Here is a 16,711-nt window from a genome sequence, read left to right as displayed (position 1 = left end):
CAGTACGGGTCACCCTGACCATTAGGTGATATACACATCTACACACGGACACACGAAGGTGTTGCCGTTTCAACCCGGCTCGTGCGTTGGGCCAGGTGTGCCTATGGGCAAGAATGGTCAATCTGGAAAATAAATCGGCTGCGAAATTTTATGAAAAAGCCAGGAAATCAATGTTCAAGCTGGACGGGTCAGAACAGATGGTGGACACTGGTGTTGGTCAAGCGGAAGATGTACTGTCCACTGAGTATTCTCTGTGGTCGTTCCACCAAACTCGTTGTCCTGTTGTGGTACACCACATCCCCACCAAACAAGAGTTACCTCCCTTTGGTGTCTCTCTCCTTGCAGCACAATCATCGCATGTGTTCGTTTTAATATCCTGAATTCCCATTTTCATGTTTTATATATTTTGATACGGTTGAAATTGTATCTAGTGGTGATTTTTACTTAGATAATAATTCGTAAAGCCAAACATGGCTTGGTTAAAAAAAACCAAATTAACAACAACCGCATACCGGTTTCAATTTATTGTTTAATATAAACTGTCTGAGAAATGACAGTAGATACTTTTCTGCGGACAGTTCATAAACACATATCCATTCCTGTGAAAAGGTTCTTTTAAATCAGATATGAGCACATGTGCATTTGCACACTACGATAAAATGCTATACTGTTTCCTCATCGTAGTGTAATATGGGCAGATTAACAAATACGACATGGTTAGTCAAGGTGGTACTTTAACTAATTCTATTAACGGTGAGATAAACTGACCAATCCCACGGTGCTTAGGACGAAAGAGCACATTCCAGAGCGAAGATTGCAATTTAGAACGAATAAAACCGCACTGATCGCTTCTCTTATTCGGGTTTATCTTGTCATTATTGGAGAAAACAATCAATTCCAACTGATCCGTGAACGCGTGGAAAGTGATGTGCCCAAACACTATAGGTGAGAAATTACAGGTAAATCAAGCGTCCTGAACATCACAAGATGAGGTTTACATAGAGGAATGGCGGGACAATACTGCATTTGGAGATTTGAAACACCGATAAAGAGGTTTGATCTTTCACCTGGTCAATTTCACGTCACGTGACCATGATAGAAGGCTGATCTCTTGCCCGATTACCTCCGAACACTGCCGAGCGTTGTTCTTTTCATCCCGTGTTGTCAGTTCTGGTTCAGTAGGCTGCGAGGACTTCCATGTATCTGGATGTCGGTCTGAATTACAGTAATGTTTATTGTGCACTAATAAAGCCTTGCTTTGATTTGCGAGTTTCTTCATTTGGTCCGATGCAGTGAGTGAGGTGGGTTTGGTCTGGCACATATAAATTCTTGGTTGGGGCGGTTATTGACATTGAACATGCTTCTCAAAAAAGAAAAGAAAAATCATCATCATCATCATCATCATCACCATCATCACATACACACTCTCTTTCACCTTCTCTCTCTCTATTTCCGTCTCTTTTTCTTTCTCTTTCGCTCTCTCTCTGTTTTCTCTCTCATTCTCTCCCTCTCTCTCCCACATGCTGCTTTGAACAGCACCACCATCATCATCATCACATACACACACTCTCACCTTCTCTCTCTCGCTCGCTTTCCCGCTCTTGTTCTTTCTCTCTCTCTCTCTGTCACTCCTCTCTCTCCTCTCTCTCACTCCTCTCACTCCTGTCTCTCACTATCCTCTCCCTCTCACTCCTCTCTCTCTCTCACACACATACACAAAGACATATTGCTTTGAATAGAATTCCAGTTATAGCAAGTCATGTCAGTTTAATGTATATGTAAAGACAAAGCACTATTAGCTACTGCTAACACTGCTGTGACCAGCACTTTAATTGAATTGAGGGCAGATGGACATAAAAAGCGAACTCTCCTTGTTTGAGAACGCATCTTAGATGTTGTGTGTATGTGCACTTCAAACACGTCTGTGACGGCAGTCTTTTTTCCAAAACGCAATTATTCGGCAGGAATTAACCTAGCCAGTCTCAAGTCACCGAATCATATAATTCCCCCATACAGTCTCGCCTTCCCTGCAATGCCAAAGCCCCCAATGATGCAGGTCTAGATTTGCCCAGGCTATGAATCTCTGATGTCCACAGGGCTCCTTTTCAATTTAAATGGGCTTGTTTGTTAATATCAAAATCATATTGGATATATATTCAGAGACGTTATGTAGTCTAGAATAAACCATTCGTTGGCAATTATTCATCCTCCCGAAGTAACACTTCCATTGCTTTCATCTTCGACTAGACGGAACTGTTTCCAATTTTGACACTCAATTGAATGAGTTTTGCAGGAAAACATGTCGTCACTGGGGCTTGAATCATTTCTCCAGGGCAAACCCATCAACATCACAATACAAAACCCATTTCTTTTTTTGTTTCAATTTAAGCCACCATCAAACGTGTGTTTGTAAGACTGTTTACTTGCGAGATAGCATCGGATCAAATTACTTTACGACTATTTTGGAGAAAAACGTATTATTTCCAATCAACTTGTAAAAAATATGTACAACTTCAACATCTAAAACAAAACTGGAGATAAAAGTACATGTAATCATGTAAAAGTCACATGAATTATTAAAGGTATACCTGCAATGTCGTGAACCACACCCAAGTAATATAGGTGTGATGGCTTAAAAAGAAATGTGTCTATCTCTTGTATGAACCCGTGAAGATCCGGGTTAGAATTGATCTTCAGTAACTCATGCTTGTCGCAGGGTGAGACTAACGGGGATCGGGTGGTCAGGCTCGCTGACTTGGTTGACACATGTAATCGGTTCCCAATTGCATAGATCGATGCACATGTTGGTGATCAGTGGATTGTCTGATTCAGACTCGATTATGTAAAGACCGCCGTATTGCTAGAATACTGCTGAATACGACGTAAAACTAAACTCTCTAAATCACTGTTTTAGAAGTATGGGTGGCCCAGTCGTGTCAAACGCCGCAATTCGACTTGGGCCAGTATCTTTCATCGTGGGTTCGATTCCTAGTTTACCCTGCATCACTTAAGATATCACCTTCACTTCGCGTCACCAGCTGTAAGTAATATAGCCATGAATGCAAACTTTTTCTCGCGCTGTTTTGGGAAAACAATGTTAACCCCAGTGTACACGATGAGTACAAAATTATTTGAAACTAGCCTAATATCTTCAGGTTTACCTGCACGGTGTGGGTAGCCTACTGGTTAAAGCGTTCCCCGGAGACCCGGCTTCGATTCGGCACATATGCAAATTCTCGTGATGTTGCTGGAATATTGCTAAAAAGCTGCACAAAAAGCTGCTCTCACTCACTCTGAAGAATCTGCTTCTCACAAGAGTGTGAGTCAATCATCGCTTCAGTCAAGGTGTTTAAGCGTGAGCGTCACCCGCCAAGGTCCGGGGTAGAATAGGCCTTCAGTAACCCATGCTTGCCATAAAAGGCGACTGTGCTTGTCGTAGGAGGCGACTAACGGGATCGGGTGGTCAGGCTCGCTGACTCGGTGGACACATGTAATCGGTTCCCAGTTGCGCAGACCGATGCTCATGCTGTTGATCACTGGATTGTCTGTTCCCCACTCGATTATTTACATACCGCCGCCGTATAGCTGAAATATTGCTGAGTGCGGCGTAAAACTAAACTCACTCACTCACTCGCGCATGAGCGTTGAGCTGCAATGATTTTACACCTGCTTCTACAGCTAAGGCATGAGTAAAACATTGTGAAAACATACCATTGTTTCTTATTTAACCCCCCACCCCAACCCCCTGGCGATAGTGATTTTTTTTTTTTTTTTAATTTGAATTTGAACTCTTATACTCATAAAATTGCAATTTGATCTCTCCTAGCTTTGAATATATATGCATAGTACCTCACGTGATAAGTTGAGAGGACTGTTCCGTATTAAAAGCGAAATCATAACAACACGCACTACAACTTCTGGAGATATTTCTGACTGAAGCAAAACTAATCAAAACTCCACTAGTCCTGTACTCGAGAAAACAAGAGTTGTGCCGGTGTGTGCTTGAAACTCAGTCAGGATAAACATGCTCAAACATGCGTCCATCAGTGCTCACTCTAAGTTATTTGATGTAAGCAACCCATCAACCAAAATGAGTGAATATTTTACGGGAAAGGCGGAGTTCTGTTTGACACTTGACAGACTGCAGACTGGAACGGTATATCTGATGTAACCGTGTAGGCGAATAGGTAGTTGTTAGACAGTAAAACACTAATAGTTCCGGTCATTTTGTTTGGAGTATGTCATATAAATGACTCACGTGTCCTCAACAAAGTGGGTATAAGGGTCTCATTCATAAACCTGCCCAGCATATCACAGATCTGGAAATATCAGTGATTCTGTGCGTATACATTGTTATTTGCATTCGTGCCCATCATTTACAGTCGCACAGCTGTTATCTTGTTCCCTTTAGGTTTCACATAATACCTATGATGATTTGGACTAAAAATGTTGCAAATAACGTAGAATTTGTTTTGCACGAAATGTTTGACGTAAGGTGGAGATGACCATCCAGTCAGGAACCTCCGATTTTCTTGTGGGCATTCAATGATACATGCAGAGTTGTTGGCCCCACAGAGGGCGCACGTTTCAAGGGAGGCAACTCTCAAATATATACCTGGAAGCAGAAAGTTGAAGAAAATAGATATTTTATAAGCTGGTAAGTGTTGAACCATGTTTTACAAGCGTATTATTTGTTTAATGAGGTGAACCATAAACATAGCCTGAGGAACAAGAGGTATATTGTCTTCTATCTAAACCGGTGAATAATGTTTGGTACATTCAAGTTTGGGCTCATGTTTGACGAACGACAACTTTACACATGAGTCAAGTTGATGATAAAGAAAACTGTAATCGGTGAGATAGCTGGAATAGTCACTGTATTTGGTTCCTGGCTATGACTGTCCCCTCACCGATGTCCTGTGTCCCTGTCCTCAACAACAGGATCCTCTTTCGTCTTTAGACTAAACATCTCTTTACAATCTTAACACTTAAAAGAGATATGACCACTTTTCCATTCAAACCGACATACTGTATCAGAAAGAGCTACTAGTATATAAATTTGTTGGTCACTGCTTTTATTTATTAGGGAAATAAACTATGACACGTCATCTTTGTCAGGGGGCATATGCCTGCACTAGTTTCAAAGGTCCGGTGAGGTGGCCTAGTGGTTAAAGCTTTGACATGTCACCGCAAAGACCCCGGTTCGATTCCCTACATGGTTACGGTGTGTGAGGCACATATCTGGTGTTCCCCACGGTGATATTGCTGGGATGTAGCGTAAAACTAATCTCACTCATCTCACTAGATCATGTGTGTCAGGTACGCTCACCCCATAATACATTTGTTTAATGCTTCTTATTCAGTGAACAACTTTCAAGATTGGTTTAATAGGCTCAGTATTGAAACAACAAACTTGAAAAGTACTGAAGAAATTTTTCTCACAACCAGTGTTTCACGTTTTCACGTCTTTCATCCCACCAAAAGTGATGGCTGAGCAGGTTAGACGTCTGACTTCATGTGCTGGTGCCTGACTCTGAGGGTGTGGGTTCGAATCCTGGATGGGACTTGACCCGAAAAGTACTACAATTTGTACTTTACTAAGAAAATGAAATCCCAAATATGACATATGTTGCATTTGACCACTTTCTAAATGGCATTGTGTAATCATCCCTTCTTATACACAACCTAATTTGCTGTACTATTTGATATTCTGGATCCCATATTTACTTTCATTCCTGCAGCGATAATGACAATAAATGCATTTCATTCAGATCAATTCCCAACTGAGCATGGCCACCGAGAAGACAACAGCAAATCCCCTTGAACAGTTTGTACTTCTTGCAAAGACAGCTAAAGGTGCTGCGGCAGTGAGCCTCATCAACCAGGTGCTGGATGCTCCGGGAGTGTACGTGTTTGGTGAATTGCTGGACATGCCTAACATACAGGAGGTAGGGAGCCCATTGGCTAGTCATCTTATTGTCTAAGGCAGCATGTTGCAGTGTAGAAGTGAAGCAAAGTTGTGTTTGTGTGTGCTCCAGTCATATCATCATGTGTCTCTGCCTAGTTATGATTCTTGATTCGTCATCATCATATCTGTTTCTTATAAGGGTAACGCTGTTTTTCAGGGCATTTTCATTTGCAGAAGCCTTAGGTCTTTCATTTTGTGGGCATTATCAAGTTACAGTGGCCCAGACTTAATTATTTACATTATTTATATGTAGTTTAGTAGTTATTAATAATTAGAACCACTGCAGTTTATAAAATAATAATCGTACTGTCTCTTTTTTCCAGCTGTCATCAGGAACTCATGCTCCATATTTCCAGGTGCTGAATTTATTTGCATATGGAACTTATAGAGAATACAAAGGTTTGTAGTGAGGCATAGTCTATTTTACTGATTTGTGTATACACCCAAGTTTGACAGATTTTGATTGTGTTTAGTGGTCCCTGAGTTCATATTACTGCTATTTATTGTTAAATGTTCCAGCGAGTCTTCAATTTAAGAATAAAGAAGACTTATTGCCTGTTGTGGTAGTAGTAGTGTTAGCATTTACATAAGTTTCAAGATGGATGTAAAGATTATTATTGTGGGCATTTATCACTTCTTTCTCCTTGAGTGTTGTATTTCACATGAAATAATGTCTACCTCTGCTTTGTTTCAGCCAATTTGGCAAAACTCCCAGAGTTGACAGTGGGTCAGTTAACGAAACTGAGGCATTTAACAATTGTTTCATTAGCTACAAAATCCAAAGTAAGTAACCAGTAGCTGTGTTAAGAATGTACCACAGCACATGCACATGACTACTTGATTAGCTGCTAGTAATTTAAAGGAATATTTTCACAAGATGGTATATCTGGATAACTTTCATTGATTCTTGTGAATCTCTGCATGTTAAGCACAGCCTAGGAATGTTTGGATCAGCCAGCAGAAATCTGTTACAAGGCTTCTCTTTCAGTTTTTAGAAGTTAACACTAATTGTAAACCAAAAGTCATTGTGTTCTGTAATCTGATTGGTTGAAAAACATGATCAAATGGTATTCAATTCCCGGAAACTGCAAGACAGTCTTCCCTGCATATTGACACATAAAAACATCGCAAACATTTGTTTTGTTATGTCATCAGCATAATGACGTCATTCAAAGCATATAGTGTCATAAAGTCAGAATAACGTCACAAATGAGCATCACCAGATGCTACCATAGGAACCAGCTGAAACAGCCTGCTGATGACACTTCACTGCTCTACCTGAACTCAATATAAACACATGCAGACAGTAAAACCCTTTGGTTTACATTTTTATTTACAGTGTCGATAGACATGATGTGTTGATGTTTATGCGGTTCCAAATGCATTCCCGTGCTCCAAATACTCTATAACACCCAGAAATTGGCCAACACATGATGTTTATCTCCTAAGTTTTTAGAAGTTAATACTAATACTAGAATTCAAGTAATCTGATGTTACAGGACAAATAACATACTGTGAATGAAACAGCTCATGATTGTGTACCTGGCAAACAGATGAATAAAGTCTGTTGAAATTCAAGGATTCCTTGTCTACTTTTCAGTAGTTTTCCTGTGTCACACTGATCTTTTATCCAGGGCCTAGATTCTTTAAGCTCTCTTTGCGTTAAGATAGTTGTCAGGTAATGTTAATGTATGGCAATTTCAACTACCGTAGCGCTAGGTAAAAAATCGAGGCCCTAATCACACTTGATCTTTTTCCCATTGCAGTGCATTCCCTATTCAGTCCTGCTAGAGGAGTTAGAAATACAAAATGTCCGACAACTTGAGGTAAGTCTTGTGCGCTGATACATAGAGAACCTCACCCTTGTGTCTACTGATATCAAATATATCAACGTGAGTTGATAAAGTAACAAATATCTGAGGGAGAAAGTGCATTTATCATCCAAAATCATTCTTCAGTAGTTGTCAATGAAAAATGTACATCTCTGAACACAGTGCTGCCATTAGATTTGCAGTGCAGCGATGTCATAGCATTGTGACGTCATCAACTTTATGAAGTCATAGCATTGTCAGGGCATTGTACAAAATCTACTTCAAAACGATATCTCCTAGGAGATATTATTTGATCACACACAAGTGATATCTCCTTTGGAACACAGTTTTCGATGATAAATCAAGATAGCATTCACAACATATGCCATGATATGCATTTGCTTGTCACTTGTCCTCTCGTGCAATGTGTGAAAAAAACCAGGAATCCCACAGGGCTGATAAATGAAAAATGTTGCAAGCCCTGTTAACATGTAACCAGCCCTGTATCAAAAACAGAAAACTGAGATAAGGTGTTAAAATAGTGTAATTAAGAAATTACAAGTAATGTGAAAACATATTTTGGTGACCTTTGTCAGATTATGTTCCTTGTGTGATTATGTTCTCTGTGGTTCTGTGTGTTATCCAGGATCTGATCATCGAGGTTATCTATGCTGACATCATCCATGGCAAGCTGGACCAAAGGAATCAACAGTTGGAAGTGGACTATGCCATTGGTCGAGACATCCGCTCCGACGCAGTTCCAGAAATCATCACCGTCCTGCAAGACTGGTTTGTATTAGATGTATATCTAGTTTGTATGGGACCATTTTGAACTTGACTGATTTTAGATGCCCCAGTCTTTAGCATTTGTATTCTGTCAGGACCCGTGAAGGTCCAGGGTAGAATAGGCCTTCAGCAACCCATGCTTGCCCTAAAAGGTGACTGTACTTGTAGTTAGAGGTGACTAACAGGATTGGGTGGTCAGGCTCAATTATTTGGTTGACACATGTCATCGGTTCCCAATTGTGTAGATCGATGCTCGTGTTGTTGATCACTGGATTGTCTGGTCCAGACTTGATTATTTACAGACCACCGCCACATAGGTGGAATATTGAATATTGAGTTTTGGAATTGAGTTTGGCTTAAAACTAAACACTCACTTAGGGTTAGGTTGTTCATCTTACTGGTCTGGATTAGAATTGGCCTTGAGCAACCAATTACGCTGTTTTATCTTTTAGTCACATAATCATAATGGGTCCATGTACTGAGATGGGTACCCAGATCCAACTCATTACCCACCCATCCGGGTATCTGGGTTACCCCAGCCCTAAGAATAACAAACAAAGACAGAACAAAGTTTTCCAACATGTTGAGTGTGTTCCAGGTGCAATGGCTGCGAGACAGTTCTAAAGGGTATAGAAGACCAGATCTCCAAGGCCAACGCCAACAAGGAGAAGAACAACAAGATCAGGGCAGAGATTGAAACAGAGGTGAGGAAGACATATTTCTTGCAAGACGTGACCTGTGAAGGTCCTGGGTAGAATAGGCCAGCAACCCATGCTTGCCATAAAAGGTGACTATGCTTGTCGTAAGAGGTGACTAATGGGATTGGGTGGTCAGGCTCACTTGCTTGGTTGACACATGTCCTTGGTTCCCAATATTGCGCAAGTTGATGCTCATGCTGTTGATCACTGGATTGTCTGGTTCAGACTCAACTATTTAGACCACTGCCATATAACTGGAATTTTGCTGAGTGTGGCGTAAAACTAAACTCACTCACTCACTAGCTCACTCTTGCAAGACCTGTTCGATACCCAAAGGCACTCAATCCATTCAATAATTGGAACTGGAAGAAGAGTTACTTCCCTTCCTGAGATGGACATGAACATCACCAACAGTTTAAACACCTCAATCATTAAGGATAGCAGATGGTTGGTGGTTTGGTTTCCAGTATTAGTGTGAAAGTGTACAAGCTGCTAAATGGCCATACACACTAACAACCCCTGCATGTATGCTAGAGCTGTTACAATACATTCACATCATCAGTGAGTTGAAACCTGTGAAGGTCCTGGGGTAGAATAGGCCTTCAGCAACCCATGCTTGCCATAAAAGGTGACTATGCTTGTCGTAAGAGGCGACTAACGGGATCGGGTGGTCAGACTAGCTGACTTGGTTGACACATGTCATCGGTTCCCCATTGCGCAGATCGATGCTCATGTTGTTGATCACTGGATTGTCTGGTCAAGACTCGATTATTTACAGACCGTCGCCATATAGCTGGAATATTGCTAAGTGCGACGTAAAACTAAACTCACTCACTCAGTGAGTTGAGCAGTAATTCTTCATGAATTCAACTCGTTACTCTCAGTTATTAGAATGAAATACTGATGATTTGTTTTAGAAAAAGAGTTTTGTTTGAGTTAAGGTGTTATTTTTCAAATGGGTTACAAAAAAAGGAATATATCCAAGCCACATCTTCAGTGTGGTCACTGGCCATTGTTGCGAGAGTGACACTGTCAACATGATCAAAGCATATCAAATATAAGTTTTTGTTATTATTTCACTTAATTGAAAAATACATCACCTGTGGAATTTTTATTGCATTCATTTCCAAAATATTCTTTAGATATTTGCATTCAGTACCCAACAGTGTGTTTCATTAGAAAAAAGCCCATTTCTAGTGTCCCTTGCCATGTTGGTGACAGAATATTGCTAGCAGCAGGGTAAACCCATATTCACTCTCATTACCCAATATTTGTAGTAGTCACCAAGTATTCCTGATATATATCTTATTCACCAAGAAGTTTTTCTTTAGTAGGCCAGGGGCGGTGAAGTAACCTAAAGGTTAACATATTTGCTCATCGCTCTAAGGACCCTGGTTAGATTCTCCTCATGGGAACAGTGCGTGAAGCCCATTTCTGGTGTCCCTTGCTGTGATATTGCTGGGATGGTGCTTAAATCGGAGTAAAACTATACTGACTCATTACAACCTTGCCCATTGCAACCGGTGAAGATCCACGATAGAATATTGATCTCCAGTGACCCATGCTTGTCGTAAGAGGCCACTAGTGGGATAGGGTGGTCATACTCGATTACCTGCTTGACACATGTCATCGATTCCCAGTTGCGCTGTTGATCACTGGATTGTCTGGTACAGACTTGATTATTTACAGACCGCCATCATATTGCTGGAATATTGTTGAGTTTGGTGTAAACTAAACTCACTCACTCAATTGCACATTGCTGTATCAGTTCAATAATATATTGAAGACAATGTTCAATCCTGTTTCACCACCATCACCTGACATCTCTGTGACAGGTGGCCAACATCAAGAAGACATTGAAAAGCACACAGCAGTCAGACCTGGACGACCAGATGGTCACCGACAGCTCTCTCTCCCAGTCAGACAAACCAAAGAAGACATCAAAGAGTAAAGGGTAGGGCGACGTATGTCCATGTTGAAATTGAAGATTCACATCATATTGTATTTTCAGTAATGATCCATGCACTAACATGCAGTCTATCTTCTTTGACTTCTTGTGAATGGAGTATAAATGTACATTTTGCTGTCTTTGTCAAATTATGTCTGCCATGATGTTGCTGTGATCACAGTGAACCACAACAGAACCATCAAATTCAGGGAGGTGCTAAAAATGTGAGGATGAGATTGAAAACTAATTTACCGGTAATTGGAAAATGTATTGTGATACGTATTCATTCGTATTTCATACTACTAATATAAATAATATGAGTCTAAGAATTCAGACTTTCACAATTTGAAATCAAATGGAGATCGAGATTCAAAACCTTTGATGTTACTAAATTGCCATGTCATTTCCACAGTGCCTTTCAATTTTGACACTGTACTCCTAATGTTATGTCTGTGTCAATACAACTTCTTCATATGAACAAGGGTGATAGTTCCTTGTCCAAATGATGGTGTCTTGAAAATGGAGGCATCGTCACCAAACCTTTGCATGTATTGAAGTATGTATATTGATATTTACATTATGGGATTTTATATCCACTGAACTCTCACCAAAGTTCATATAAGATACTGACAGAGATCACTACATGTCTGTTGTCTTGACAACAGCAATGCTGGAGATGAGTCAAATGGAAATTGTCCACATGACACTGATCAATCCAAATGCAGAATTTGGATAAGATAAGTTGTATATTTTCCGTATCACCTGTTTCAGACTACGAGGAAGCAGTACAACAAAGCTATGGAAGTGATGTGACCTGTGATTAATATGTGAACTTGTACATACCTGTGGAAAGATAAAAATTAAGTGCTACAGACACTCCTCAAGCTAGAGTTACCTCCCTGTGCCACAAGCCGGTATTGGATGTCCAGCACATCACCAATTGAGGAACGGATACCAAGTACTCTGTTCAACATGTGGTGTTTCACTTAAAGCTTTGGAAATGAAACGTCTTTAGCTGTCTCCTTTACAATCTGCAAGGTGTTATCGATATATATTAAATATATATGATGAGGTCTTGTTTCAGTCTGTACTGAAAGGAAAAGTTGAGTATCATGAAAGTTTCATGTGGAATAAAGACTTTCCGCAAAATATTCATGATCAATATCTTTGTTCAGTATACCAGGGGTATGAAAGTAGGTGGTAATTACTTGACCAGAAGGGAAAGAAACATGTCTTATCTGTTCTGTTTTAAAACAACTTAAATATTTATCTACCACTTGCAGTTTGTTGGCATTTGTATGCAAATTATGAAATAAATGTGTAAAACATCATTTGACACATTGCTGTTAAGTCATGGTAAGGCTCACTGCTTAGAAAGGGAATACACAGATGTCCTTCTGTTTGCATTGATACAGTTGCTATGAGTCACATTTTTGTTCTTGGCAGCTCTCTCCATCTATGTTTAAGGATCGAAGAAAAAGCCATGAAAATATCACTCCAGAAGTTCTTTTCAGGTAAACTTGTGGTTTTATGCGTTTAATAGCTGTGCATTGACATTAATTTGCTGATGAATCAATTTCATAATTAAATGATTTACATAATTGAGCAGTATTGATAATTTGTATCCATATATTATTCTGTAACAAAATGAAAGTGGTAAATTTCACCAAGTAACGCTAAAACTTGGCATCATCAACCAGGGGCGGATGCAGCTTTTTGAAAAAGGTGAAATGAACTGTGTACCCCGTTTTCATGTGAGTTTCAATGGTCTTTCAGGACACAAGAGTGTGTGTAGTGGGGTGGAAAATCACACATGCACCCCTACACACACCTCTATACCTGCCCTTGTGAAATACGTACAAGTGATAAATCTGAAATAAGTGTTGTTCAAAGGTTTTGTGTGCCAGCTTTTTCAATGGAAGGTAAAGGAGGGAGATCATTTTTTTCTTTGTGCATTCACAGCCTCGTGATAAACACCGGTTCAGTTCGGTACAGCAGGGTAGCCTAGTGGTTAAGGTGTTTGATCATCATGCTGAGGTCCCGGATTCAATTCTCCACAAGGGTACAATGTGTAAAGCCCATTTCTGGTGTCTCCCACCATGATATTCCTGGAATATTGGTAAAAGCTGCATAAAATAGAACTCATTCACTCACTGGTATCATATCCATAATATTCCTCAAAGCCATGTTCTCTCAAATCTGGAAACTCAAAGACTCTGACAAACACTTGACTTTCACATTTCTCCCACAACAAACATCTATTGTATTGCACGATTACTTTTATTTTATTGCATTACAAACTGGTCATATGCTCAAATGGGTTAGATCAACTTCAAACAATTACGAAAGGAGACAAACAGGCCAATACTAAAATATTAATCAACATATCAGATCTGGCCTCGCACATGGAAATCTATGAAGACATTAACAAATTAGGCCAGACCAATTCTATTTCTTGTTTTCCAGATTTTTGTCCTCTGAAAACCTAGAGGCAGGCAGGATAAAAACAAAAAAAATAACATTTCCAATCAAAGTAATAGTTTCTCTAAATACCCAAAGTATTTTTACTTTTGTCAATTCATGAAGTGAATATGGGTAAAATAAATATCCCAAAAAATATTTTCTTGTGAGTTTACCGTTTCAGCCAATATAAATCATTATGACTAGTTATTGAGCTGAGAAAATCAATTTTTATCTCTTTTCTAATTCTTGAAAACATACGGCAGGCAGATCCATAAAACAAAAAATAAAATTGGTCTGGCTTTACATGGTAGTTCAAACAAATGCATATGTTTCAAGAAATATCAAATGTGTAGCAGTGAGGTAACAATAGTAATTTACATCATGGGATGAAATCTAAAAGTACCTTTAGTCAAGTCTCAGGGTAAGTCAGCAGGATAAACTCTCCTTGGGGACCAGTTCGAAAGTTTCATGTCTGACAAAGTCTTAATTCCTGAAGCTGGAGGTGAGTGACCCTGCTAGTTTTACATAAAACAAAATGAACTTGCTTCATCCACACAAAGCAGAAATTCTTTTAATTCATATGCTGTCGATGAATACACAAACTAGTATGGCCAGATGTTTTGCTTGCGTTCTCGCCAGTATAATGAATTTCCAGCTAATAAAAATACTTCACTCAGTAGTTCAACATTGTGTTTTGGTTAAGAAAATTAAGGGAGTTTTAGTATTACACTGCCTTCAGCAATATTCTATCAATATCATGGTAAAGACAAACAAGAGTGATCAAGTTTGGTTTTACGCTGCGTTTAGCAACATTCCAGCATTAACACAGCAGGGGTCACTAGACATGGGTTTCACATGTTGTACCCATGTGGTGTCATTAAGATCTGGTGTTCAGCATGATGAACAAACTCTTTAACCAATAGGCTACCCCACCGCTACGAGGATATCTAGAACTGGTCCCTAACATTTGAGTAACATATGGTTTATGGAAAACATGACAAATAGAATATGAATTTACCATGCACAGCAAAAGCTTTTGCAAAATCTTTAAGTTGGGGAAACTTTAAGTCAGACATCACATCTGTGGGGTGAAGTAGCTTGCGAAACTATTTGTCAAGTAGTACAACACATTCACTAGACAATCATCTACAGTTGCCTTGGAAATGGAACTTGTTGGAATCAACAGTATGAAATAGGCAGTATTATTATAGTACACCCAGTAGTATGTGACAACACACTCCACTGTACTATTTAGCTGCATCAGAGATATAGGGGACAAGAAATGAGAGTTGCCTATCAAAATAGCTGTCCAAAATTCCTTTTGACAACAAACCAGCTATTAACAGAATGGTTGTTTTTCATTGTGACCTTACAAAATATGCAAAACAAAAGGATTACTTGGTGAATGTTTTAAGATTCCATACATGTTAGTCAATCAAAAGTCTGAGAATCTACTGTAACTTAAATGTTCTGCAAGACTGGAACTTGGCCTGTTGTCAAACTGTCTGTAGAAATGTTTCAAATGGATGATTTGGTGAATTTTTTAAAAAAATTCCATACATATACGTATCAGCCAATAGGAAGTCAGGTAAACATCACATACGGGTTTCTGATCAATACTCTTGGACACTGGATACAAGGCCTTTTGAAATCTAAATGTCAGAATTTATGTCAGATCTATCAAACCTATGCAGAAATAGCTCTTCCACAGTGGTAAGTCTCGAGTTAAATGCACTCTTGCTTAGTATCAGTCTCCTACATACCAGTTCCCATCAAAGTTGGCAACATGTGAAACATTGTGTATTCACAACATGTGAACAAAAGTGAACATTATGTTATTGTTACTCTTCAGCTGATACAAAGTGTATTACTTAAATCAAACTCACTGGAGCTGCCAACCTTTTCCAGCCTTGACTTACTATAATAACAAAGTACTTCCACATTTTCATCAACAACTCATCATCAAAGATATGACAAGGATAAGAGTGAGTGAGAATGGTATCACACACTGTGCCCATGTGGGGAATCAACCCAGGGTTTTCTCATGACGAGCAAACGCTTTAACCACTAGACTACCCCTGACAAGGATGATTCATTAGTACATTAGAACTCTTCATTTAACATGGTCACAAAACCTTTCAGAATCAAAACCACTGATTTTCACTTCTACTTGGAATTGAAATATTCCTGATTTTTATTCAACAGTAACTTCGATAACAACAAACTGAAATCAAACGTATATACATCTGTAAAAGGGATATTATTTACTTTCATTTTAACGAAGAATAATTTTGATCGCTGGCAAACACTTTCTGTGAATTTTTTGTTTCTAGCATGCACTCACCATGAAAAGCATTCAAAATTTACCGTTTTCCTCTTATCTTGGAATCCTCATGTCTACAGTTTGTATGTTTGGTCCCAAATTTGACTATCTACACAACAATCACATGCAACACTGCCAATATCACATCCTACTGCAGTATACAACTAGTTACAAATATTACAAATATCTATTATTAATTCCTGCAAATATGATCCTTAACAAACCATGTCCAATTCACAAAAAAACGAATTTGTGCAGATACAATGAAAATCAGGCACCGGCTTACCCTGCATTTCCACATATGGTTAACATAAAAATGTCTGAGGTATGTTCTAGTAATGAGGCAGAGTTGTACAGGATTTACAAGATACAGTTTCAACTCAGCTGCTGTCTCAAGCAATATGTCAAACATTTACCTAGGTAAGCTGACTTTGCAGGCATTGTAGTCTGCATGCATGTCCATTCCTTCAGTTAGTGACTATCAATTCCACAGACTTCAAGTGATCCTCAAATCAACATACTGTAATATAGTAGGCTGCAAGAGTTGGATGACCCCAGGGAGTTGAGACTGAAAATACGATGTGCTGTTGTGATGGACATCCAGTGAGCGAGGGGAAATGAAAGCGCCCATGAGCAGTTGAACTGGTGAACTGGACATTGGTGCTATACAAATGTCCAGTACAATAAACAAACTGACCATCAAGTCCTCAGACT

At 39.3% G+C, this 16,711-nt stretch overlaps 1 protein-coding gene across 3 annotated transcripts in view; it reads left to right on the top strand.

The window, feature by feature from the left end:
* The window catches only part of LOC137267557 (COP9 signalosome complex subunit 7b-like), a 519,024-nt gene extending 506,482 nt beyond the window's left edge, over nt 1–12,542 (top strand). Inside the window, exons 1-10 of one of the 3 annotated variants that reach the window (XM_067802036.1) lie at nt 4,572–4,657; nt 5,485–5,577; nt 5,772–5,948; nt 6,292–6,367; nt 6,663–6,751; nt 7,735–7,794; nt 8,426–8,568; nt 9,164–9,269; nt 11,099–11,217; nt 11,983–12,542. In XM_067802036.1, coding sequence (XP_067658137.1) covers nt 5,790–5,948; nt 6,292–6,367; nt 6,663–6,751; nt 7,735–7,794; nt 8,426–8,568; nt 9,164–9,269; nt 11,099–11,217; nt 11,983–12,019 — 789 coding nt within the window. In that variant the 5' untranslated portion in view covers nt 4,572–4,657; nt 5,485–5,577; nt 5,772–5,789 and the 3' untranslated portion in view covers nt 12,020–12,542. Of the gene's footprint in view, nt 1–4,571; nt 4,658–5,484; nt 5,578–5,771; nt 5,949–6,291; nt 6,368–6,662; nt 6,752–7,734; nt 7,795–8,425; nt 8,569–9,163; nt 9,270–11,098; nt 11,218–11,982 lie in introns of those variants that run through there. The other 2 variants (XM_067802035.1, XM_067802037.1) reach the window with 2 other exon arrangements.
* Nucleotides 12,543–16,711: the final 4,169 nt, after the last annotated feature.

The sequence above is a fragment of the Haliotis asinina genome, chromosome 16 (assembly GCF_037392515.1).
Source record: "Haliotis asinina isolate JCU_RB_2024 chromosome 16, JCU_Hal_asi_v2, whole genome shotgun sequence".
In the NCBI taxonomy this organism is placed as follows: Eukaryota; Metazoa; Mollusca; class Gastropoda; order Lepetellida; family Haliotidae; genus Haliotis; species Haliotis asinina.
Note: the sequence above shows the minus strand (reverse complement) of the source record. Positions and strands in the feature narration are given on the sequence as shown.